Raw genomic sequence first — 23,623 nt, forward strand, 5'->3', positions numbered from 1 at the left:
TTGTTTTTTTAAATAGGCCAGCTGATTGTAGGCCTGTGAGTTTTAAATGACTACAAGTTTAATTTATTGTAATGACGGTGGTTATCCAAATAATAAGCTAAAACATTCCTACGAATTGTAGCTCAATTATGCATGCACACACGCACATTAGCTAGCTCCGTCTTATTTTAATATCAGGCTAACCAATGGCGGTGACAATATCTTAGCCAAACTAGTAACCTTAACACACATGAAAAATAAGAAAGCAATATCATACACGTATAGTTGTAAAACCTCTTACCTCAATGTGTTTTTTTAGATTAGATGCTGAAGTCTTGTAAGCTGAAATGACTGTAGAGGTCAAACAAAGTTTGCACTGCATCTGGACGCTGTCTCCTTTTCTTCCTCTGTACACGAAAAATTCCTCCAGGTATGGCCACGGGCACGCGTCCTCCGTCTTTTCTACGTCGTTTTCATGGTTGACAGTGTTGTCCTCTGTCTCCATTTTGGCTTCTTTGTCTCCAAATCTTTCGTCTATAAAGTAGTTTATACTCCACCATTTAGCACCTCCAGACACCTGTGCCTGCTGCTGCAGCGGAGTTTATTCTTTGCTTACGTCTTAAATTGGCGCGGTTGCGATTGCACGGCCTTATTGGCTGCAAAAATGCAGACGAAAGGTTTGAATATTAATTCAAATTGTGGGCGTACTCAGTAGTGACTTTTGATTTTATAAGTAGCGAAGTAGATTACATGGTGTAAGTTGTACTCAAGTATGAGTAAAATTACACACTTGAAAAATTACTCGTAAAAGTACAAGTACCCAAAAAATGTACTTAATTACAGTAACGTGAGTATTTGTAATTCGTTACTTCCACCCCTGGCTTTTTGTGCCCGGGAGCAGGTTTACTTTATGTAAACAGGATTAGATCGCGGCCACGCAGGTATGTCCGCTTCATTTATACGAAAGCAACAGCGATATTCCACCACTGTTCCACCATAAATAAATATTATCAATGTAACTAAAGATAATGCAGCACCTGATCCTTTTATTGATGTCACACAGATACATACAGGTCATTCCCTAAAAAAGGGAAATGTACTATTAACATTCTATTACATGTATGTGATTATTACAGATGTAATTCATATTTCAGAGTAGTAATAGTAAATTACTTCGTGTAATCAAGATGAGAGACCACGGCTATAAAAGCGAAGGTGGATTTGGGAAGCCTGTCGCAGCCATGTCCTGTCCGTATACGCGACCAACCCATTGCGGAAGGTGCAAGATTGATAAGGAGAGTCCTCAGAATCCAGCGTATATTGCGGGATAGACAGGATCCTTTAGCTCAGCGCGACAGTGTGCTCATAGAGAGATATCGATTTTCCCGTGAGGGTATTATTTACTTAACCAACTTGTTGACGAGGGGGTGCAGGACCACCACCTGTCTTTTTTTCCTCTGCCCTTTTCTTGGTTGCTGTTATGAACAAACTAACAGAGTATTACAGGCCAGTATTACCTTGCCAAGAGACGAAAAGCAATCTAAGAGATAAATATTACCATTCTGTAGAATACTCCTGTATTCCACTTTTACTTGTTCCCATGTTCTTGTGGGTCCTGTTGTGGCTCTAATGTGAAAGGGGATATAATATAACATATTATAATATAATATAATGCCATATGATATTGGACAATATAGTGTCATATGATAGATCTACCCTACCACCTACTGGTGTTGGCCAGAGGGGCCGATGGCGCGATATGGCAGCCTGGCTACAACCGTAGCTGCCTCCACCAGTGTGTGAATGTGGGAGTGAATGAATAGTGGTATCGTACAGCGCTTTGGGTGCCTTGGAAAGCGCTATATAAACCCAATCCATTATTATTATTATTATTATTATTATTAAATTACCTACGAGTTTGATTTGTCAGCAACTTTCTGCCAGCCCTCTCTCCTTGCTTTTGCAGCCTTTGCAGTGTTCTCTTGCGTTTTAATTAAACTCTGAAACTCCTGAAATCCCTCACTCATGAGTTCTTGCTCTGCTGCCGAAAAATACTGAGCCGAGCGCACTCCTTCGACATTTTCGCCGACCAATCAGCGGGTTGCCGATCAATGTTTCTACTATCGATGCGTAGCCCCTTTTACGACACCCAGTGATGTCACATTACTGCGTCCAGCTGTACTAATCGTCAACAACAGGTGTGTTCGGGGAACCGGATTAGCGAGCTCACGGTTAGCGCGATGGTTTGGTCTTGGATGTTTCATTTGATCTTGGATGTAGTAAGCGACGTACGAAGCACAGGGCCCAGGGAAAGAAGCTATCCCTGAATCTGTTTGTCCTGGTTTTATGTGACCTGTACCGTCGGCCTGACGGTAATAGTTCAAACAGTTGGTTGCTGGGGTGAGAGTGGTCCTTGATGATATTGCCAGCTCTGCTGAGGTACCGAGAGTTTGCAGTGACCTCCAGGCTGGGCAGAGAGCAGCCAGTGATCTTCTGGGCTGTGTTGATGACCCTCTGCAGTACTTTCCTGTCCGCAGCTGAGCACCCTGCATACCATGTTGTTATGCCGTACGTTAGGATGCTCTCTATGGTGGCTCTGTAAAATGTCACCAGCAGCCTCTCCTCCAGGTTGTTCCTCCTGAGCACTCTCAGAAAGTGGAGACGCTGCTGGGCCTTTTTAACCACCGCCGTAGTATTTGCAGTCCAGGAGAGGTCATCAGAGATCTGCACGCCCAGAAACCTCATGGAGTGTACCCTCTCCACACAGCTCCCGTGAATGTAAAGTGGGGCCGGGTCTGCTCTGCCCTTCCTGAAGTCCAAGATAAGTTCTTTAGTTTTCGTGGTGTTCAGTTGGAGGTTGTTAACTGAACACCACTCAGTCAGTTTGTTGACCTCATCTCTGTAGTCCGACTCCTCCCCCCTTGAGATGAGTCCAACCACTGTGGTGTCATCCGCGAACTTTATGATGGTGTTTGAGAGATGGGTAGGGGAGCAGTCGGATCTGAGGAGTTTGGAGGCTCAGTTGACATCTTGGGGTGTTTGTGATATGATTGTGTTTAGTTGTTAGGTATACATCAAAGTATCATCAGTGTGATTTTACAGATACAGTGAAATAGGTAGTGTAAAAATGCTAACATAACTTATCACTATTTAATCAACATTTCAAAATCAGACAAGATATATTTGCATATTTTACAAAGTTTTGAACACTTTTAACATAGTAGAGTTACTATTGCTGCTTTTGCTTATAGTTTAATGTTCAGTGAGAGAAATCTAGTCGGTTTTGTGCTTGAACAAGTGCATAAAAGTCAGGTTCACTATCCAATTATTCTCTTCCACTTAACCTTATCAGGATCACCTACTCCAGCTACCATAGGGCAAGAGCTGGGGAACACCCTGGCACAGTGCTAACACAGAGAAACAGATAACAACCCCACCGCCATGCTGCCCCATGGCTCGGTGTCTTAGGTGGAAATAAAAAGGTCAAAATCCATCACTGGGAATGTTTACTAACATATAAAGCTAGCCATCTTCTGGGCATCTCTCTTGATGTATGGAACGTTCTCCTCTTTAAGAGAAGAATGAAAATCCAGCACTGATACCGACTTAAAGTGCTCGATAACAAATTGCAACAAACTGTGATTCAGTACTCTTGCCCTGATGGAGTTAGCGGTTTTGGTATAATAATACAATCCACTTTAAAAGTCCAACTTTTTTGTACAGCCACCATCACAGCTGTGTCACAGACATCACAGCTTTCCTCCAAGAACAAAAAGTCCAAATTGTTTCTTTGTTTTTAATTGAAGCTTCAGATTTCTCACCGTGTCCTTGAGCCATTATTATATGAGCTGATGTTTATGACGTATACATGGAGAAACATAGAGGGCAGCAGCCAGGCTCCTTTATGAATATTGCAGCCATGAAGATTTTGTTGATTCCTTCAGCTGCTTATTTTGAAAATTGTTAATCAATTTCCTGGTTTCATTGTCTTTTATTTGGACGTACAAAGGTGTAAGTAGTCTGTTCTCTTGTCTGTCACTGTTATGTAGAAGGAGATTGTACAACTCTGGCCTGTACGTTGCTGTGAAATAAAGTATTTGTCCTTTCCTGAATGTTTCAGATCATCCAACTAGCTTTAATATACATTAAAAATAACCCCTGTGAATACAGAATGATTATTTAATTCATTAAGGTCAGTTTTCATGATTCAGCAATAAGAAAGAGATTTTGGCAAAAATTGGCAAGATGTCAAAAGCATCTTGATCATCACCGAGACTTTTGGGGAAATTATCTGTGACAAAAGTCCCCGAGACAAAATGTAAACTTTTTGGAGGTTTTGGACGAGCTACGTCCAGATGAACAGAATCAACCTTTTGGGATTTACTTACCTGGATGATTGAGCATGCATCAAGACACTTTGATTAAGGCTAAGTGTAAACAGAATTGTATGCAGCCCGTGGGTGAACCCTGGGTAATTACCAGGATTTGTATCTTGTTTTCTCATGACAAGCGTTTATCCACAAAGCTCAATATTTTGCTTTCAACAGAATTTTGTTCCAAAGGTGTTTGAGTGGTTTTTGTAATTATGTGATCTTTGCAGATTCCAAATCCTAAAGCAAAGTAGCAACATTCCTAAATTTCCTTCATTTAGACAGCTTCTCGGTTTGCAGACTAACACAACATTTTTCAGCTCCATGCGTCTCAAAGCTGCTTTTATAATTCTATGAAAGTTTTTGTGATCGAGGAATGGTTCACACCAGCCGGTCTTTCAACAGGTTTTGACAACGGCACAAGTTTGTTTTTCATGCACTTTGCAGGTTTTAATTTAGAACATTATATACACGTTTCTATGATATTGTGAAGAAGAATTACAAGGATTTAATATGTTTCAAAATCTTTTAATGGCAAATAAATAAATTAGTTTTGGCCACAGCTGTAGAGAAGATCAGTGCTGGTCAGTCACTGAACTTTGTAGATCTTCATTTATACATTTATGTCCTTAGACAGAACATCTGACTCAAACTAGCTCATGGCACAGTTGTTAGCACAGAGACTCACTCGCTTTAACTGCTTGAAATATGTCTACACAGTGTGTTCAATAAAAATACATTTTAGTAACGTTTTAAATCAAACTAGTGGATGTGGTGGCTGGAGAGACAGTTTACCAGTCTGGTTGGTTTCCAGTAGAAAATGATGGTTTGCACTGTGAAGCCATACTTGCACTTTTCACAGTTTCTTTTGTATTGAATTTTGCATCTTCAGATTTAAATGAGCAGCAGTTTTCTCCCACACAAAACTGAGGTGTCGGTCCAGTGTTTACATGTTTGTGCTGTTCATAAATACGCAGTTAATAACATGAGCAAAGATGCAGGATAAGAAAACTTTTGGTTTGTTTGTGGCAGGTGAACCAGGAGAATGTGGTGAAGGTGGGCCATCGACAGGTGGTCAACATGATCCGCCAGGGAGGCAACCGGCTCCTGATTAAGGTGGTGACAGTGAGCCGGAATCTGGACCCCGAGGACACAGCACGCAAAAAAGGTACAGAGACTGAAAATGGCTGCCAGTCGTGTTTAGACATGGATTCGAGAATATAATCGTCATGAGGTGCTTCAGCTGAGGAGCAGCAGAGCACAGCTGTAGCATACAGCCTGCTGTAGTACAGTGCTGTGTGAACCTGATCACAGATGTACCTCCTGTATTAAAATATTAAAGTGACACACTGACTGATGATTTAGTTCACTATTATCTGTATAGCTAGAAGAAATCTCAGCGCACTATGTGTTGTAAAGCAAATCCTCTTTAATAGCCAAACATCCATCCATTTGCTCCCACTTTTCCAATTCAGGGTCCCGGGAGGAGCTGGAGCCTATCCCAGCTGTCACAGGGCATGAGGCAGGGTGCACACATATAGAGACAGACCGGTCACGCTCAGATTCATGCCTACTATAAATTTATAATCACCAGTTAGCTAATGTGTTTGGACTGTGAGAGGAAGCTGGAGAGACATGGTGAAAACATGAAAACTCCAAGCAGGATCTCCTTGATGTGAGGTCACAGTGCTAGAGACCAACAGAGGTCAGCTAGAGGTCAACAGGAAGAGACCTCCAACAAAGCCATTATCAGGGAGGTCATCTACTGAAACTGGTTGGGGGGGAAAGAAGGACTGTGTAATAATACCCCTCAAAGACCATGAGAAACCGGACCAACTCTGTGCTTAGGATACAAACAGCAAACACGAGAGGTCAGACCAGGTGGTTTTAATACAAACTAGACAAAATCTACACATGGAAATAAGCAAACCTTTAAATGTTTGTCAAAAATCTCTGATCAGAATATTGCTTTTGTCTCTGTGTTTTTCTGATACTCTATTATATTTTCCTATCATCAGAAAATATTTCTAATTTGATCCTTTTCCCTCAGTGAAATTTGACTGATCGATTAAAGATTTACCTGAAAAGGTGTGACGCCTCCAGATCACTGCAGATGACCTGCCTGCTTTTGGTCACATGTCTGTTTCTCTCTGCTCAGCTCCTCCACCTCCAAAGAGAGCCCCCACCACAGCCCTGTCAATGCGCTCAAAGTCGATGACGTCTGAACTCGAGGAACTCGGTAAGAGCTGCAGTTTTGACTCTGGTAACTCACAATGGCAAATGGGAGCAAGTGTCTCACAGAAGATCTTTTTTGTACCTCTTTCTCATGGTTGGTTAATCTCTCAATAGTGGATAAAGGTAAGCAGATAATGCTGTATAACCTTCTGCCATCCATTATGCCCAACTTCATATTCATTTGCTCACAGTGGCTGATTGAGGCTTTCGTTCAGACTAATGCAATATGCGTTTCCATCATCTGGTCACTTTAGTTTGCCTTAAAGAAGAAAATAGAAGAAAAACGCTTTTCCTCCCTCATCTCCTCTCCTCCGTTGCATGAAGTGCTCTTGCTTCTGGATGCCCACACTCATCCACACTCATGACTTATTGCTTCTGCTGCAAAGAGCAAACGAGTAAAAAGAGCATTAGTGTGACTGTATCGTCTTCGTCTTTCTGTTTGTCCGTGTGTACGATGTAGTGCTGGGCGATATGACGATATATATTGTTTGGACAATAGAAAAGTGTCTATTGTGCCTTTCTATCGTTTCTAACCTAATTTTATAAATTATTACATAAAATATATCATTAACCCTTTAAAGCCGGTCGGAGCAGCACGCTCCGTTTTGCGTAAATCCCTGTAAAACCGGAACCGCGTAAGCTAGCGCAATAATTTTTTTTGCATATGAAACCGGAGGAGTTGTACTTACATCTTATGCCATCAGCTTGTCCTCGGTCACGGTTTCCTTCCACATATGGCTTTGCAAAAATTGCATAAAAAGCACTTGCAGCAACAAAAACATAATATTCCAGAAACAGGCTTTGCCGATCCGATCAGTTGTTCATAACACTTCCTACGTTGGAATAGACGTCAGCGCGAACTATCACATGTCCGCCATTAACTGGCCAGAACCGGAAGTGACGTCATTTTCACAGAAAATGTTTTTTATTTACCTTTAGGGCCTTATAAGCCTATGCTGGAGTTTTTTTTAAAGTCATGTTTGACTTTATGCTTTTCTGTATCGCTTATAACTCAAATTACGCTGTTGGAAATAGTTTATTTTGATGCACATGCTGTTTTTTTTTGCAAATTTGCACTATAATATTTATTTTCATTTTTCCTGCAGTATATAAAAATGAGTGTATCTCAAAAATAAAACTATGAAGACACTCAAAATAAATTTCCTGTGGTGGGAAACTATTTTGTGCAACTTTTTTGTATTTGCAGTTTTGAGGGATAAGCCTCTTAAATTTCTCTAACTAGAAATATATGTAAAGAAAACCCCAAAAACAATTTTCAATTTTTTTTTGCACTTTTTTGCAATTTATGTAGTTACTATGGACTTAATGCATACGTATTATTAAAATTTGGGCTATAATGGTTGTATTGATGTATAGCAACTGGAAATGCTCCCACAAATGGCACTACAGCATGTAAAAATATAAAGATAAGTTCTGGCAGACTTGGTTCTATGGTAGGTCTTAAAGGGTTAAATAGCCTGTGGCAAATATATTAGTGTTGTCTTCTCACTATACATACTCTTAACTTTATGCAAGAAGAAATAAAGTATAAAAAATTATATTTTTCACAAAGAAACTCCCTCTTGTGGTTTTGCGACATGGTGCTGCTTTACGTGCACCCGGATTTGCAACATGCTTTAAGGTAACTCAAAACGATGGACGAGCGACAGGTTGCAGTTTCATGCCCGGACATGCAACAGGCAGACACAGCTACACAAGCAGCCCAAGAAGAAGCACTTTTACCGAAAAGAGGGGGTACGTCTGTGATTTGGTTACATTTTGAGTTCAACAGCACCAACACAGAGCAGAAGACGCCCATTTGCAAGCTATGCTATAAAATTGTTCCTGCACTCAATGGCAACACAACAAATCTCTTCTATCACCTACAGAAGGTCCACGAAAAAGAATACTCAAGATCAGAAAATCCAAGCTAAACCAAGTTGTGGAACGACGGGAGCAAGTTGGGAAAAGAAAAACTATACCAGCTGAAGATACAGCAGTCTTTCGCACAAGGCACGCCGTATGAGAAAACGTCCCAGCGCCATAAACAAATCACAGGAGCCGTCTCGCATTTATAAATGCAAGACGGCATTTATACATTTCTAAAGGCATGGCCCCTGTTTATGTAGCTGAGAAGGACAGCTTTCGTGACCTCGTCAAAGTCCTTGATCAGAGGTATGTTATGCCCGGTCCTAAGCACTTCAGTAAAGTCGAGTTGCCAAAGTAGAGAAGGATGTTTGCAGTATCGTGCATTATGCCTTGACGACTGACATATGGACGAGCAGAGATACGCAGCCCTACATGAGCGTAACCATCCATGTCATTAACAAAGACCTCTGCGCTCGTTTACAGACTGCGTACTTTCCAGATGACCACAGGTCAGGTGGTATATCGTGATATATATCGTTATCGTGATATAAAATAATTCATATCGTGATAAATATTTTTTCCATATCGCCCAGCACTAGTACGATGTACATTTTAGAGGTGTTTTGTGTTGTCCTGACGCCTCATGACAAACAGCAGAGTTAGAGTTTCTGAGATGATGCGTTCAAAGGAGACACAGGCCTGAAAGGAGGGCAGCCATGAAATGTGAAAGGAGCATTAGAAGAGGACAAACAATCAATTTATGAGTGCTCACACGCATAAATGTCCTACCTTTCCCAGGTGAAGAAAGGTTTTTGGATGTTTGATTTTTACCTGATGTTAAAGTTGTAACCCTTCTTATTATAGTCTGAGGTGATGACACCTGTCGTTACCGTGATGACACAAATCATTGTTGAGCTGATCCTTTGGTAGACAAACAACAAACAGCAGCAGGTGGATCTCTTTCCACTGTAGCCAAAGGTTTTTAAACAGAATTTAGGAAGTAATAACTTGTGACTGATGTCACGCTGAACTTGGTTTGCTTGCAGAGGACGTGGATACATGCAGTTTGTTGCATGTGGTTTTTTAAAGCTTGCTGTGGTTGCTGCTAGCTGCTCGATTCAAACTGATCTGCTGGCAAACCCAAACTTACTTTGACTTGTTAGGCAGACACATGTTAAAGGAGACCTGTTAGAACTTTTAACCTTTTTTTTAATCTTTGGACTAAAGCAGCATCGCACATGGTCCAAAATAATTGTTATTTGTCTTACACTTGGTCTATGTGCAGCTCATCAGACAGATATCATGGCAAAATGTGCAGTAGACACACATGTCCACTGTGTCCGTGCAGAAGTTGCTCTAAGCTGCAGTAACAGCACGGGGGGGATATTTTATTTGTGTTTAAACAGGCATAACTAACACATTTACATATAAATTTGTGCTGTCAGCGTTAATCTAGTTAAAAAGATGTTAACGGCATAACTGCATTAACGCAGCAAATCTCCGTTAGCAAGTTACCGCGGATCGCCCCTCGCGTCGGGCTGGACGTGGCTCTGGACCGCGCTGACGCCATGCAGCCCCACGCACAGGGCGATCTACGGTAACTCGTTAACAGAGATTTGCCTCGTTAATGCAGTTATGGCGTTAACGTCTTTTTAATTAGATTAACGCTGACAGCACTAATGTAAATACACATTAGCTGCCTAGCTTCATCGTTTCAGCCAATTACGAACCTTAGAATCTACTTCATACATTTTTTACTCACTGCTGACTTCTTGACTTCAAATGTATAATGCATTTGCATGTGTGCATGCATGAGTGTCCATTTCACATTTTGGAGAGGCACAGTGTGAAATGGACACTGTGGAATACACGTTTTGCTGTGATGCTGGGTTGCATCAGTTTATTTATTCTTAATGAAGTCGTTTTTTCGCTCCCACCTCCCACTCACCAAACACTCTTCTGATTGGCTACCACATGCAAATAAAAAAACTATATATACAGATATATAGTTGACTGCATTTAAACTGAATATGATCACACCATCATGTCATCATATCCAGGAAGTTGTTTCCATAATTTCCTAATAATAATTTCAGTTTCTCTTGGCCAGATGATAGGACAGTTTTCTTCTTTATCTCAGACTGTTTTAAACGAGCTTGGGCCCACATCCTGAAAAGGCATGCTATCCCTATGCTATCCCTCCCATGTTTACCTTAAAAACCTCAGCCAAATTCTAGATTAAGATTTAGGAGCTGATTAGGGTTTGTTTTTTAAGCGGCGAGAACACACTGGCTGCTTTAAAGTAATCTGGAATGCAGCCTGATGAAGGAGAATTATTTATGACAGAGAGAAGCTGGGGGAGATGACAGGCAAAACCTCTTTCATGAAGTTAGGAGGAACAATGTCAGTTGGCCATGTGACTATATCACTATATCTTTAGTAGGAATTAGCTTAAATTTGGAGCACAGAACTGGGTCAGACATTTGGAAAAGGAACTGTGACCTGATACAGCGGTCCCCAACCTTTTTGCGCCACAGACCGGTTTAAATGTCAGATAATATCTTTAAGGTGTCGCGGATAAATACGACAAAATAAAATGATACGAGCAAGACAAAAACTGTGGTGTTTTGAAAATATAATAATAAACGTGAATTCACTGTGTAATTGTGTAACTTTATTAGCAGCGTCCTCCTGAAATGCGCCAACAACACTGAGAGTAACATCCTCCTCTCTGCCCCTTTATGCTCTCTGGTCGCTATGGTAACACGTAAATATTTCTTTCAAAATAAGACGCACGACTACAACACGAGAAGAGACCCAGGGAAACCCAGTTAACGATAATAACCCTGAAAACCATCAATTTCACACCCGAGCCTCAGCTCTCGCAGCCCGGCACCAAACGGACTCACGGTACCAGTCCGAGGCCCGGGGGTCGGGGACCGCTGCCAGAAAAGACATTCAGAAGATATTAGAGAAAGACGACTGAGTAGCATTTAGTTAATAGTACTGAACAGGATCCTTGAATTGTGCTTATTATTGTTAATCAAACGACCAAAATAAGAAGTTCTCACATCTTTCATGAGCCGCCCTCATCACAGGGCTTTGGGACGAGGGCAGCTTTTCATGTCTCCGGGGAAAAGCGTTGAGTCTGTGTATATGCTCTGAAGACTCTTTTTTTGTCATCCTTTAAGCCACTCTAAGGAAAAAGAAAGGTGGTAAGTTACAGCGGGCATGCTTTCAGTCTGATCTAGTATCTCCAGTGATTGATTTCTGTCCCGTATTTCCCACACAGTCCACCCCACTGTGATTAACTAACACTGTTGTATTTAGTGATTCCTTTTCTGACTCGCTCCATTTCGACCGAATTAAACCAAATGGAGCTACGCCCATAGTGCATTTGCATGATTTACAAAGTGTTTTGATTGCAGCTGTTTCTGTCTTCTAAATGTTGTTAGTGCATGGTTAAATGTCGTAGTAATCACAGGCTATAGATTCTTCTTGCTGAGCATTCCCAGGGTTTGCTTTTGATTAAAGGGGCATGTCACCTCACAGTGCTTCTTTGCAGGCAGACCCACAAACCTAATTTGCAACACTATCAGCAGTAAGCATACACTGTTTACTTTCTAGAATCTTTTTACGCTTTAAACACAAAAATATACATAGTGGCAGAGGCTTAATGAGGAATTACAAATGAGTGTGAGTCAGTGTTTTTTCACTATACCTGACCTTTAAAGTTTCATGTTTCTCTTCTTCATGTGTGCATTTTTCTGTAAGCTACTTGTGTGTGTTAGTGTGTGTGTTCGTGTGAGGAGGAGGAGGTTTATTCTAGGAAATGTTTCACTCACACATAGGTTTCCAGGGCAACCGTGTTGCATGTTGTTTGATAGGTTGTAGCTGCGATCCAACTGGGAGACAGATCAGAGAGAGAGTGAAAAGGAATGTGCGTCTTTCTGCTATTTCTGTGTGTTTGTGTGGTTTTTACCTCTAACCGTAGTTAAGGTCATTGATGCTCCTTTCCTCCCCTTTCCTCTCCTCTGTGTATAGATGCGCAGAAGAAGAGGATTGTTTTCCAAGTCACTCTAAGTAATCACTCCGCTGATGCATGGAAGCTTTGTACATCCTAGACAGTTGTAGGCAGGTGACACAGTAAGAGGAGAGATCAGGGCTAGCATGTAGCTTCTCTGAGCAAAACCCTTTAGCTGGACTCTATTTGATGGCATCATCACACACCAGAGGGAAGTTCAGGTTTGCCAAATTTGCCATTGATAGCTTTCTCGTGTTGCAGGCAGAGTAAAAAAATAAGATAAAAAAACAATAAAAACACAGAGAAAGGTAATGGCAAGCTTGGCAGGCTTTCACATCCATTGCTCATTTTACATTTAACGAGGGAACGACCCTGAGAGCTGGATGATGCTGCTGAGTCGGCTGTTTGGAAAGAGCTTGCACGGCTTCCAAGGCTGGACATGCCAGGCGCATTTCATCAAAGTTGCCCTCTCTCCCCTTCCCCTTGCTCCTCCTCCCTCATACCCCCACACCCACAAAAAAAAGAGTTTCAACTGTTTTTGGTTTCAGTTTCATTCACAATTCGGTGTGGAAACACAAGGAAGGGTCACTGTAAATGACTGAATGAGTAGCTTGCATTTGACCCATCAGATCTGAAACTAAGGCTTTGCAAGTTCACTCCTGCCCCTTGTCACGTTTTTCAGTGCTGACATATTATGACTTGGTTTGCTTTGCAGACAAAGTAGAAGAGATGACCCATGCCCAGAAGACATCACCTGTTGACATGAAGATAGCCACAATTAAACCACGCCCATCCAGTCGCTGCTTGGTTACGCCAACTGATATGAATGTAAGCATAAGCAAACTCACTTTATGGTGATCATTGTTTCAGATCGCTGTTACTGTAAATTAGATTGTTCAGTATCAGGTTGTGTGGCTGTACCCTGTGCTGCTTCCCCAGACTGGATGCCATGATGAAAAACTGTTTGTCCTTTTAGAGCTCCTGTAGTAAAAGCTTCAGGGCTAATGCTGATGTTTAGCAGCCGATTTAAGGTTAGGGTTAAGTTTACGTGTAAGAAAATATTCTAAAAGTAGAGCTGATCTTAAAGTGCATGTAAGAGAATTCATTTGAAAGATAACATCTTCCCGTTTCTGAAAGTTTGCTTTATTTAAAACACCTGAAATCAGTAGCTAGTGTCAAAACAGAAAAATTGTCCTCCTATTTGCAAGTAGCAGTCAACACAGCCAGTGGCAGGTGATGCCTGGACCTGGCCGATATGTTATGTATCCTAATGTGTGAATTCCTGTAAGCAAATGCTGTTATTGTTATTTAGAGATCTAATGAAACAATTATATATTCCTAGTTATATTAATAATTTACAATTGACTTTTCAGTCCTTGTATCATGACCGCCAAGGAGTAGCTGTGGTGCCACCCACTGTGCCAGGAGCCTTCCTGGGGATACCTGAGAAGGGCACTATGAAAAAGCAAAAGTCCATAGGTATGATGTATATACAGTAAAAAATATGTGTGTGAGTGTCCAGTAACCTGTGCTTTTAGCTTGTCATAATATTTTATTAATGCTCTGAGGACTTGCTCTTTGTGGTCTAGCAATATTAAAGCTAATTATAGATAAATTAGAGTGAGCCAGTCAGCAAAGTGTGCTTTCAGGCGATAATATTGGAGGTCATTAAGCATGTGCTCAAACCTCATTCTCACTCCCGAACTAGAGGGATGTCATACATGCTAATGTTGGTTTCAGGTTTTTTGACTTGCAGTGCCATCAGAATTACCACGAAATTATCTTCTTTATCTTCTTTTTGCACAGTAATCCATTCAGGGCTCTATCTACAAACTGCATAGCCATACTCTTCTCTACACTCTCTGAAAATTAAGGACCTTATTGTCCCTTTAACCCTTTCATGCATGAATTATGACAACCTCAAACAGGATTTTTTATTTGAACTTCATTTTTTTAAACATGTACTTTTCCACTACATTGGACACTGATGTGCATGGAGCAGCACATCAGTGTCCAATGTAGTGGTTTATGTGCAAGTATACCATCAATACTGTAACAATTACAAGAAAACATGGACAAACTAATTTAAAAATTATTATTTTTTATTATAATTTAAAAAATAATTATTTTTTTTTTACAATTTTATAAATTATAAAAATTAGGGCTGTCAGCATTAACACAGCGTTAAAGCATTCATCGCGATTAAGGCGATTAAAATTTTTAATGCGCTCGACCCATCTGGAGCGCAGAATGAACAAGCTCTGGACAAACTGCCCCAAATGCGTTGGCAGAGACATTTCAGGGATTTTGACTCCGTCTGCGCTCCAGATGGGTTAATTATTAATCACGTTAGTCGTGATGGCGGCGCGTTAACACTGACAGCACTAAAAAAAAGTCGATATATTCGTCCAATCGCCCAACCCTAGTGACCACTGAAAGGGTTAACGGTATAGAGACTTGTCACGAGGCTGCATCCTCAAGGGTACTCAATGGTACTACTCGGTGGGTGCTTTGTGGTTTGTACCTACAGAGTAGACTCTTAAAACTTATATCTTAATGTAAAAGTTAAAACTGGATACTGGACTAGACATAGATTTTACCCACATAGACCTTTATTTCTGGTATTATATGTTAGCAAAAACAGGAAATTGATGTGAATTTTTGAGCTAATTTGAGCCATCAGCTCCTCTGGGTGGCTGAGGCTCAGCAGGTAGGGCAGGTCTTCTACTAATTGGAAGGTCAGTGGTTCACTTCCTGGGTCCTCCAGTCTGCGTGTACTCATGCAAGCTATTGAATGCTGGTTTGCACCCAATGCATTCATCAGAGTGTGAGTGTTTTGCGACCGTTAGACAGCGGGCTAAGGTATAGAAAAAGGTGCTTGTGTGCTTGGTGAATGAGTCTTGTACTGAAAACGTGCTTTGAGTGTTCAGCGTGGAAAAGGCCTGGATAAGTAGCAGGCCATTTGCCCTTATTTCTGTAATAACAGCTACATAACTTCTGTCCTGATTTCCAGATTGAACATTTCAATTGGTGAGAATATTCCTACTTACTGTCGAAACAGCAGTTACATTTCACATCTATCTGGCCTCTCACAAATTTCAGGAACCTTTCCTGCATATATAAATAAATCCAGAGAGAGCTAAAGAAGGCATTTCTTTTGGAACTAGGGGGCCAAGCAGGAAGTGAAACAAAGGGATGTTTCCCCTAGGTCCTGAGATAATTATTCCTTCTGCTCCATTTCTTCAAGGTACATCGGAGGATGAGAAACAGGGATTCCTCACACCTCCCCTACTCAAGTTCTCACGCAGTCTCTCTATGCCTGACACCTCAGAGGACATCCCTCCTCCCCCAGCCATTTCACCCCCTTCACCACCTGCCTACAACTCAGCTGCTGGACCTACACCCAAGAGCTATGGCACAACACGACCAAGCTTTACCCAAAACTCGCCCAATGCAGTGACGACCATAAGCCGGACCACCGACGTCGGTACGTTGAGGCGTGGCTATTTCCGTCAGAGCTCTGAGCACTTTGAGAGCACACGAACTCGGGGGCGTACGCCAGTGCCTGAGAACCCGTATTCAGAGGTGGGCAATAGGACGCTGTATGTGCCAGCAAAACCAGCCCGAAGGAAGGGTATGTTAGTAAAGCAGTCTAACGTGGAAGACAGCCCAGAGAAGACGTGTCACATGCCAACAAGTCCATCAGGCCCAGTTTCCATGCCTACTACGCCTGTAGAAAGAACATGCTCCTCTATCCCTATTCCCACCATCATTGTAAAGGAGCCATCCACTAGCAGCAGTGGCAAGAGCAGCCAGGGTAGCAGCATGGAAATTGAGCCTACAACCCCTGAACACCCGCCTCTCACACCTGCTGTCGGTGGAAGTGGAGGTTTACGCCCTGAAGACCCCCTTTCACTAAGCAACCCCTTTGCAGCAGCTATTGCTGGAGCAGTACGGGACCGCGAAAAGAGGCTCGAGGCAAAAAAGAACTCGATTGCCTTCCAGTCAATAGACATCGGGGATGATGACTTGAGTGGTCCCACGCCAACCCCTCGCCTTCGCCAGTCCAAGTCCATCGATGAAGGCATGTTCAGCAGCGACGAGCGTCTTCAAAGGATATTAGCCCCTCCTTTGGCAAAGCAGCTCGGTCGCCCTGTTGGTGGCGGTAGTGGAAATATGACAGATTTCAACACTCCTGAGCCCACAGTTGTTCGGGAGCCACTAAACACTAGAACAGGGCAGTGTCCCAACCTGGACAGTCCTGTTAGCCTCCCAGCCACTCCTCCTAAGAGCCACTACAGGGCCAATGGAACCTACCTCCATCCTGTCACTGGCAAGCCGTTGGACCCTAATTCTCCACTAGCTCTGGCCCTTGCAGCTCGTGACCGGGCCATGAAAGAGCAACAAAACCATCCTCAGAATCAGTCTCAAAATAATCCTCAGGTTCAACAAACCCCCAAGCATGAAGCCCAGTCCCTGCCAGTTCAGCAAAGTCACAAACCTGACCTCAACCAGCCTCTATTTATTGACACCAAACTCCGCTCTGGAATCGAGACGAGTTTTGCTGCAATCTCCACGGCAACAATGGGACGGCCTGGCCGAGGTGGCCTTCAAAGACAAATGACAGAGCAGAAGTACGAGTCTGATGGAGCACGGGAAGAGCGGCAGCATCAGGCACTTGAAGAGAGGAAAAGCGCACCAGCAGATGTGGCAGACACATCACAGCCCAAGTCAGCTGGATTACTGATGGTTCACACCAGCACAGACATAAGCAACAAGGCGAACAACCAAGAGGCCGAGGGGCAGGACAGCAACCGACCGTCTGAGCTGAAAGATCCAAACCAGCCTGATCCTCTTAGTTCTTCAACACTGTCCACTCCACAGCCACCCACATTAAGGAGGAGGAGCATTCCTTTAGGCGAATCCATGGACGAACCTGTAAAACTGCCCTTTCGCATCCCTCCTCCCCCTCTGGCCTCAGTTGACATTGATGAAGAATTTGAGTTCTCAGAACCCCTCCCCCCACCTCTGGAGTTTGCAAACAGTATTGACATTCCTGATGACCAGGCTAGTGCCATTGCAGAGATGATTCAGCAACAGAGACGGAATGGGGGGCCTTCTCTACCCCCATACCACCCTCATGCCCCACCACCTGTCACTGATCAACACAGAAGGTTGGCAAACAATATGCCCCCCTCGTATGCCCCTCCACCTGACCCAGAATCAGGGGTAGGTGACTCAGGCATTGAAGAGGTGGACAGCCGCAGTAGTGGGGATCCTCAGCACATGGAGACCACCAGCACAGTGTCTAGCATCTCCACCCTGTCATCAGAAGGAGGCTTCTGTGACAGTGCTTTGGAGAGCCTCTATGCCACTGCAGACGGTCACGCCTTCCTGGTGGATCGGCCCCCTGTGCCACCAAAGCCCAAGAGCAAGTCTGTCATTAATAGAACGTCACTTTATCACGATGCTCTCATTGAAGAGCCACCAGAGTCTTATGGGTCACCGCCTCAGGCCCCTCTCCCTCCTCCCTCGTCCTCTGAACCTCCTAGGACTCCTACTCAAAGGACCTCCAAGCTGTGGGGTGATCAGCCCCCTGAGCTACGCAGCCCCCCATCCACACCAGACTCCAAGAACACAGTTATCACTGAGCTGAGCACCATTCTACAGCATATGAATCGCGACAGGCCAACCAAGCCAGGAGAAAGCCTTGACTCCCCAACAGGCACCAGAGGGGGCTTCGGAACAAGGTATGTGAAGTCATTCCTTACTTTAGTTTTTCCTATCTTCTGTTGTTTAGATTTTGTTCATGTGTCATTTGTTTATTTTGCACCTTTTTCATGTTAGTGCTTAGTTACGTAAGAACTTTATTCACTGTAGAGTCTGAGCAAACACATTTTCTGTCTAATTTAGCTTCTAGAAAGCTGTAAAATTTCATGCATATTGGCTTATAAGCTGATCCACTAATTATTGATCACCACTGATTATAACCAGGCATCCATGAATGCTTAGGCTAAATCTGAAAATAGTCCGAAGTAGTCCAAGACAATTTGGAAGAACATGAAGTTGCTTTATTAAGATGCAGTATTTGATAAGTAAGAACCCCCCCCAGAGTCTAGACGTTGCTCATGATGAAGATGGAGGATTGGATGATGACCACAGTACACACAAGGCACACAGAATAAACCCTGATTGGCTTGTAGAAGGCGAGCAGGAGTATAATTGGAGTAGAATGATGATGTCAGTGTTGAGTTTGACAGTGAGTAGAGAGTAAGTGGTGAAAAGAATATGTGAAAAGTAGTGCTGTCAGCGTTAGTCTCGTTAAAATGATCTTAACACAATAACCGCATTAATGCGACAAATCTCCGTCAGCGAGTTAGCGCGGATTGCCCCGTGTGTGGGGCTGCACGGCGTCAACACGATAGCGCAGTTAGCTCGTTAACATGTGCTGTCCAGCCCCACGCACCGGGCGATCTGCACTAACTCGCTAACGGACATTTGCTGCGTTAATGCGGTTATGGCGCTAACGTCATTTTAACGCTGGCAGCACTAGTGATTAGTGAAAATTTGAACTCATTTTTCTGTTTTTGTTGTGACAAGTTTGGTTTTGTGTAGTCCGGTGACTCCAGCTGTTACCTGTGTTTTCATTGTTGATTATAGCTGTTGTGTTTGTCAGAAGAGCCCAAAAGGATTATGGGATTGGGAGGAACATCAGCTTGTTCTGTGAACTGTGTGTGGCTGCAGGGTTTTGCTACATGTGTTGTTTGAAATGGTAGTATGCCTGTTCTGGTTTACACTCTGTTCATCCGTGCATGATGTATGGATGCATCACATTCCAGAATAAAGCACCTGCTGACGTCAGTCAGCCATGTTGAACATTTCTTGTGATAATATTTGGTCACCGTGAGATTTCACTTTATTGTGGTAGCAGTGGGAATTTTCTGAAGATTTAATGGAAGAGTTACTGTGGGATTCCTCACTGGGAATGTAAAGAGACTGGTTCTTATTTAGTGCTTTTTTACTCGCCTTTTTCACACACGCAGTTATTTCTATGGTTAAGTGCTTTTGAGCTGACATTCACACTGATGGATGCATCAGAGAGCAACGTAGGCTTAGTATCGTGCCCAAAGATATTGAGCATTTAGACTGGAGCAGCCAAGGGATTGAACCACCAACCTTCCCGTTAGTAGATGACGCCTCTACTACCTGATTTATTTCACTATTTAGCTTAATCCTCCTCCTTTCTTCTGTTTGCTGGCACATTTTACAGTAAATGTCCATGTGAGAAACACAGAGCACCGTGCACGTAGCTCGTTTGTTGAACAGCCACAAAGGCATTAGTTGGCAAATAAATATAAAATTAGTTTTGTGAGTGGTGCCGCTGCCTAAACATTTGACCACAGCTGTACCTGTTGATGGTTAAAGAATGATCAGTTAGCAAAGCAAGCGTTGTGCTCGACACAAGCTGGAACAACATTTTGATGGAAACTGCGCCTGAATCAGCCAACCTCATGTTTTTTCATTTTTCATTTTTTTAACCCACATCTCACTCCTGTGAGAGGGAATAAAAAGCACGATAAATAATTCACTGCTTGCATGCATTTTGTATGAACAATCCCATCACTCATCAGAGACTTGTAGAGAGTGCCACGAAGGTTTTTGTTCCTCTGGGCACTTGTGCTTTCTGATTTAATAAACACTATTAGCTCCACGCAGCGGTGTCCATTTGGGGTAATTGCAGCAGGATGCCCAGCAGCAGGTCCAGTGGGTCCAGCTCTGTGTTCCTCCCTTCATGCTTCATTCCACACGCTGTCGTGTTATCCTCATCGTCATCCTCTGCAGCTTAAAGTCGTGTTTGTTGACCTTTAACTTCTGTATTCATTCCAGCTCACGCCTTTCCAGCTTCATCTCCATTTTTTTCCAGTCTCCCGTTGTTCCTTCACCTCTCCTTTCTTCATGCCCCTCTGTGTCTCCCACTCTCACAGGTAGGTTCCCTCATCATCCGACATTCCATCAAAGGCCTGTTTTCACTTATGTGATCGTATGTATTTCTGCCATGTGACATGGTATAGAAAATGATATGCTGTTTAAAATGTAGAGTATTTAGTTGCAGAAAGGGTTGGTCTACATGGAGCTTGTTAGTGACAAACAGAGGAACTAAGTACAGTTGTCATTTGAACAATAGAAACAGTAAGGTACTAGAGATCAAAGTTAAGAAAAGGTAAGACACTTTTTTTTTTCGTACTTTCGTACTAAAAGTATTGGTCTACAAATGTAGAAATGTCCTGTGTTAAAAACCACTTGCACAGGTGAAAAGCCACTCAATGCAGAATGATGAAACAGCATGTAAGGGGCTGAATGTCCCAAATGAATCTTGCATTCCTTAAAATGTCTCTAAAATGTAAAAGCAAACCTCGTTTATTCCTATAAAATCACATCAGTGGCTACACAGAGGTCCACTAAAGCCTTCATCAGCAAAAACACCGATACTTACAGAACAGCATTTAGAGATGATATCTGTGGATGAGACAGGATGAGCTTTATCTTCTCTACAAGATAAAAACCTAAATGTGTTCAGATCAGTTCCTTTACTGGATCTAAGAGCCAGATGTTTCCTCGGTTAGAGGTGACTGCAGCGCTCTCGCCAAAGTCAGTGAGTTATTTGTAACTGCTTTTCAATCGTCGCACCGATGCATTTGTTTCTCGTGTCAGCTTAAACCCTGCTCTGTTGTATACACCAGGGTCTCTGATAATCTGCCTGCATTGCCTGCGTTACTTAGTGTGGTGGAGAAGGCTGCCAAGCGCCGCAGCAGAATATACGGTTGTAGGCAGCTAGAGAGCGCCTCGTCATCTGAAGAAGCCCGAGGAGGGTGAAGGTGCTCCTGTTTCTGTGACCGTCAAACAGATGGCAACAGAAATGCACAGAACATGGCCTAGATTCACACATGCTCTCCCTCTGTCACTGCATCCTTTGCTCTCTCGCTCATTCTTGTGCACACTCTACAGCTCTCTCCCTCTCTCGGTTTTCTGTCTTCTCTGGTATGTTGGAATCAGCCAAAGAAGCGGTGATAACATCAGATTTTCTTCTCTGGATATTTGTACTTCTCTCTCTCCTGGTCTCCCAGATTAAATGTGCGTTGGTTGTGCCTGTGGACGAAACGGTTGCCTAGTAACCGCCTGATGAGAGCAGCCTTGAGGCCTGCAGTGATGTCAGTTTGAGTCGGGGGAGGGGTGCAGATTTATATGCGAGCGTGTGCGTGCATGTGTGTAAGAGAGAGATGGAGCAAGAGATGGCAGGCCTAACCCTCGGCAGAGCTCAGCATCATCTCACGCAGGTCACGTGCTGCGCTGCTTTTGTAGGCCATCCTTACGTAACCCGTGTCAGTCTGTGTGTGAGAGCGCGTATTAAAGGCTTCTATAAAAGGCTTCTGTGCATGGCAGTGAGCGCGACCCTGTATGCACGAGCCGGTGTGTGCTAGAAAGACGAAGGGTGTCATGCGATGCGTGGGCGTGGTGAAGGTGAGGTCTCCCACCACCGATATCAATAGCACTGCATCATCTTGTACCAAAGTCACTCAGCTGATGGGAAGCAAGCACTGTCCCTGTGCTCAGCAGAGGCCACGTGTTCGTGGTGCTTATGTGTGGGGGAGAAATGCAGAGTGTAAGATTTGTATTTGGCTGGATTGAGTGATCGTTGGGCAAACAGGTCACAGACATTCAGGTTACATTAACTTACATTAGTTAATATAACCTGAACATCTTCATTTCTATAGTGCTTCTCTGGGCCCAGCCACATTACTTTGTTCACAAATATTCATACAGAAATTTATTCAATCCACACAGGACTTCATCTACTTTGCATTCACATCTACAGCCAGTTACGATCCACCAAACAACCTAACACTGATGTCTTTGGACTGTAAGTGCCTGGTGTAATGTTTCAGCCACATGCCTACAGCAGGGGGGGCAACTCCAGGTCTTGAGTGCCGGTTAGATGTGTCCTTGATGCAACACAGCTGATTCAAATGGCTAAATGACCTCCAGAGGCCTGGTAATGAACTAATCATTTGATTCAGGTGTGTTGACCCAGGGTGAGATCTAAAACCTGCAGGAGACCGGCCCTCGAGGCCTGGAGTTGGACACCCCTGGCCTACAGGCTCAGGGTGAGGTTTCTTCAATGCACGATTTCTCTGTGTCATGTTTAGGGAGTGATCACTGTTCTACCTTTTTTCCAACAATAGAGTAAATACCTTAGCTTCCATATGGTTGTCAGTTACTTGGCTGGACTTGGCTTAACAATGCCTCTGTATGGATTTAGTGCCCCCAAATTCTACCCATGATGGAGCTATTGGGACTTGTGACAGGAAGTGTGATGTCCGGCTTTCTCAGAATATAAAATTCATAACTTAATCTGGACTATATAAATCGTGGATGGCTCCCGAGGTTATGCAATCCACAGTACTTTGCTACACAGCAGAGCGCTGTGCTCGGCTTTTCATGTGCTACTCTTTGTAGCTGCAAGAAATGGAATTAAGGTCAGCGAAGCTAAAGAAGACCCTGCGCTAATCAGCCTTAATAGCCAATTACATGCTTTTCACATCAGTTTAACACCTGCAACAAAAAGTCTTTCACAGATGATAGAAGAGCAATTAGAGAAACACTGGGAAGGCTTCGAATGAAGTATTTTTAACCTTTCAGTGGAGTAAAACCTGTTTCTAAAACATGTGGTGTTCTCCCATGTTCTTCTTTTGTCTTTCATGTGTGCAGTTTTCTCTGTGGTCAACATGGTGTCCTCTGTTTCCATCTCATCCATCCAACATGCGCTGTGATAAAGTGAAAGTTTTATTTACTAAGAAGCAGGGAAGCAGCACTTTAACTTTGGCCTAGTTCCATTTTGGCAGAAGGACCCCCTTAGTCTACTTCACTTCCCCTCGGGCCTTTCCATATGCTACAAGTAGGAAAGAACAATATCTAGGCTACACATAGCACAGAGAAATTGATGGGAAAAGTCCGTCTGACAGGGCAGAGGTCAGATTTGGACTGCTTTCTGCCTCCTGGCGCAGTTTCTCAGTGCAGTCAGTCAGTGTGCGCACAAACTGTGTGTTGACAATTCAATCAATCTATTAGCAGAGGACTCAACTGGAAA

General features: G+C 43.1%; 1 protein-coding gene across 1 annotated transcript in view; it reads left to right on the forward strand.

Annotated features, from left to right (window-relative positions):
* The window catches only part of shank2b (SH3 and multiple ankyrin repeat domains 2b), a 230,239-nt gene that overhangs the window by 193,513 nt on the left and 13,103 nt on the right, over positions 1 to 23,623 (forward strand). The window contains exons 16-23 of the mRNA XM_085462321.1: positions 5,382 to 5,517; positions 6,508 to 6,588; positions 6,699 to 6,707; positions 11,645 to 11,668; positions 12,498 to 12,536; positions 13,193 to 13,305; positions 13,851 to 13,956; positions 15,725 to 18,227. Coding sequence (XP_085318447.1) covers positions 5,382 to 5,517; positions 6,508 to 6,588; positions 6,699 to 6,707; positions 11,645 to 11,668; positions 12,498 to 12,536; positions 13,193 to 13,305; positions 13,851 to 13,956; positions 15,725 to 18,227 — 3,011 coding nt within the window. The remainder of the gene's footprint in view (positions 1 to 5,381; positions 5,518 to 6,507; positions 6,589 to 6,698; positions 6,708 to 11,644; positions 11,669 to 12,497; positions 12,537 to 13,192; positions 13,306 to 13,850; positions 13,957 to 15,724; positions 18,228 to 23,623) is intronic.

Source organism: Copadichromis virginalis, linkage group LG1 (genome assembly GCF_057382275.1).
Source record: "Copadichromis virginalis isolate Kocher_CV1m ecotype Utaka linkage group LG1, C_Virginalis_male_GT1.1, whole genome shotgun sequence".
In the NCBI taxonomy this organism is placed as follows: Eukaryota; Metazoa; Chordata; class Actinopteri; order Cichliformes; family Cichlidae; genus Copadichromis; species Copadichromis virginalis.